Below are 1,605 nucleotides of genomic sequence, written 5' to 3' on the forward strand. Positions count from 1 at the left end.
CACCCACACTCACACTTCAGCTAACATGTAATAACATTACTGTCACTAAACACCTCTTTCCTTATTCAATAAACGGCGCCTATCCCTGAGGTGAAGGCGTGTCAGTGACAGTAATAACAGCAGCAGCAGGCATTGCCCACCCCACACACTGAGAATGAATGGACCTGGACAGGCATTTCGACCCCTTTCCTGTGTGATGCTCAAAAGGGAAGGTATGTGGCAACTCCCTCGCGGTACTCACCTGTGGCAGCGCTCTGTTACCAGCGCGCGGTGGCATATACCCTGGGCAGCTGTATTCCGTCATGGCCACTTTATTCTGATCTTTACCTATGAAAAAAGGCTCTGTATGGGTGCCGTCTTTAGTTCCACCCTAACACCTTGTAGACGAAATACTTAAGGCATCTCGGGCAGGCAAAGAGAAGGGAGAAGGGAGGTACGGGTGAGAAGACCCGCTATGGATGGATTAAGGGAGGGAGGGGAGGAGGACGAGCAGGAAGGGTGATGGAAGCCCGTCAGTCGACATCACTATCTGGCCGGTCCTTCCTCGTTGAAATCACCACATCACTAGACCAGCTTGACCACGCCCTTCCTCCTGCACCACTGTAAAGAATAAAGGGACATGATTGAAACCCCGTAAAAAAGAAAGAAAATATTAAGAGGTGTGGATGCGAGTGAAATTCCGCAACCAGAATTAAGTGGCAACTGCAGCGAAGGGTCCCGCATGTGTCTCTGGGGCTGGGCTTAAGGAATTCAGTGGGGTCAAAGCCTTCGTTGTGAGTGGGGTGTGTGCGTGTGTGAAAGTGTGTGTACATACATACATTCCGGGATCTGCCAGCCATGCAGTTGTAGAGGTGACCCGAGGAGTGGATTGATGTAAGCATTGTATGTGAAGTGTGAGTCCCGCGCGCGAGTGAGGAATGAGTGCCGAGTGAGGTGTGTTGGCGAGCAAGCGAGATACACAGGGAGAGAGAAGGACTAATCCGGAGACTCAACTCGCGGCCGTAAGGTAAGGAAAGGGAAGGGCCGTGGTGGCGGTGGTAGGAGCCGGTATTAGGAGGACTAGGCAAAATATAGATATTGGTGTTGATACAGCAGCACTTCATATCTTGGAACTACGCGAAGGTTAAATACCCCCAGATATTTTTGGGGATGTACTGTACTATCCTACATTGTGTGAAGTTAGGTTACTGTATCCAATAAAACTTAATCTAACCATCATAATTTAATGTAAACTGTCTGATCTCTTCCTTCTTCATTAAATGTAATCTTTCCTCTTCTCCAGTTTTTTAATCTATTTTCTATTTTTTTTTAATGCTTGAATTGTATTAGTTTGTATAGAGCAACGTTTAGGAAGAGAAGGAATAGGTAAGTTTGTTGTGGTGAGAGGGAGCTGTGAATGCATCGCGTCTCTAAATATCCATGACTGACTGGCCACCCTCTCCTTGGGATGGTCTCACACGTACACACGCACCTGTAGCCTGGGTCCTTGTACAGTTAAGGCACCCCCCATCTCTCTCTCTCTCTCTCTCTCTCTCTCTCTCTCTCTCTCTCTCTCTCTCTCTTCTTCTTCTTCTTCTTCTTCTTCTTCTTCTTCTTCTTCTTCTT

At 47.7% G+C, this 1,605-nt stretch overlaps 1 protein-coding gene across 1 annotated transcript in view; it reads left to right on the plus strand.

Moving 5' to 3' along the window:
* Positions 1 to 772: 772 nt before the first annotated feature.
* The window catches only part of LOC123515855 (cadherin-87A-like), an 83,429-nt gene continuing 82,596 nt past the window's right edge, over positions 773 to 1,605 (plus strand). Inside the window, exon 1 of the mRNA XM_045274741.1 lies at positions 773 to 873. Coding sequence (XP_045130676.1) covers positions 872 to 873 — 2 coding nt within the window. The 5' untranslated portion in view covers positions 773 to 871. The remainder of the gene's footprint in view (positions 874 to 1,605) is intronic.

Source organism: Portunus trituberculatus, chromosome 40, assembly GCF_017591435.1.
Source record: "Portunus trituberculatus isolate SZX2019 chromosome 40, ASM1759143v1, whole genome shotgun sequence".
Classification (NCBI taxonomy): Eukaryota; Metazoa; Arthropoda; class Malacostraca; order Decapoda; family Portunidae; genus Portunus; species Portunus trituberculatus.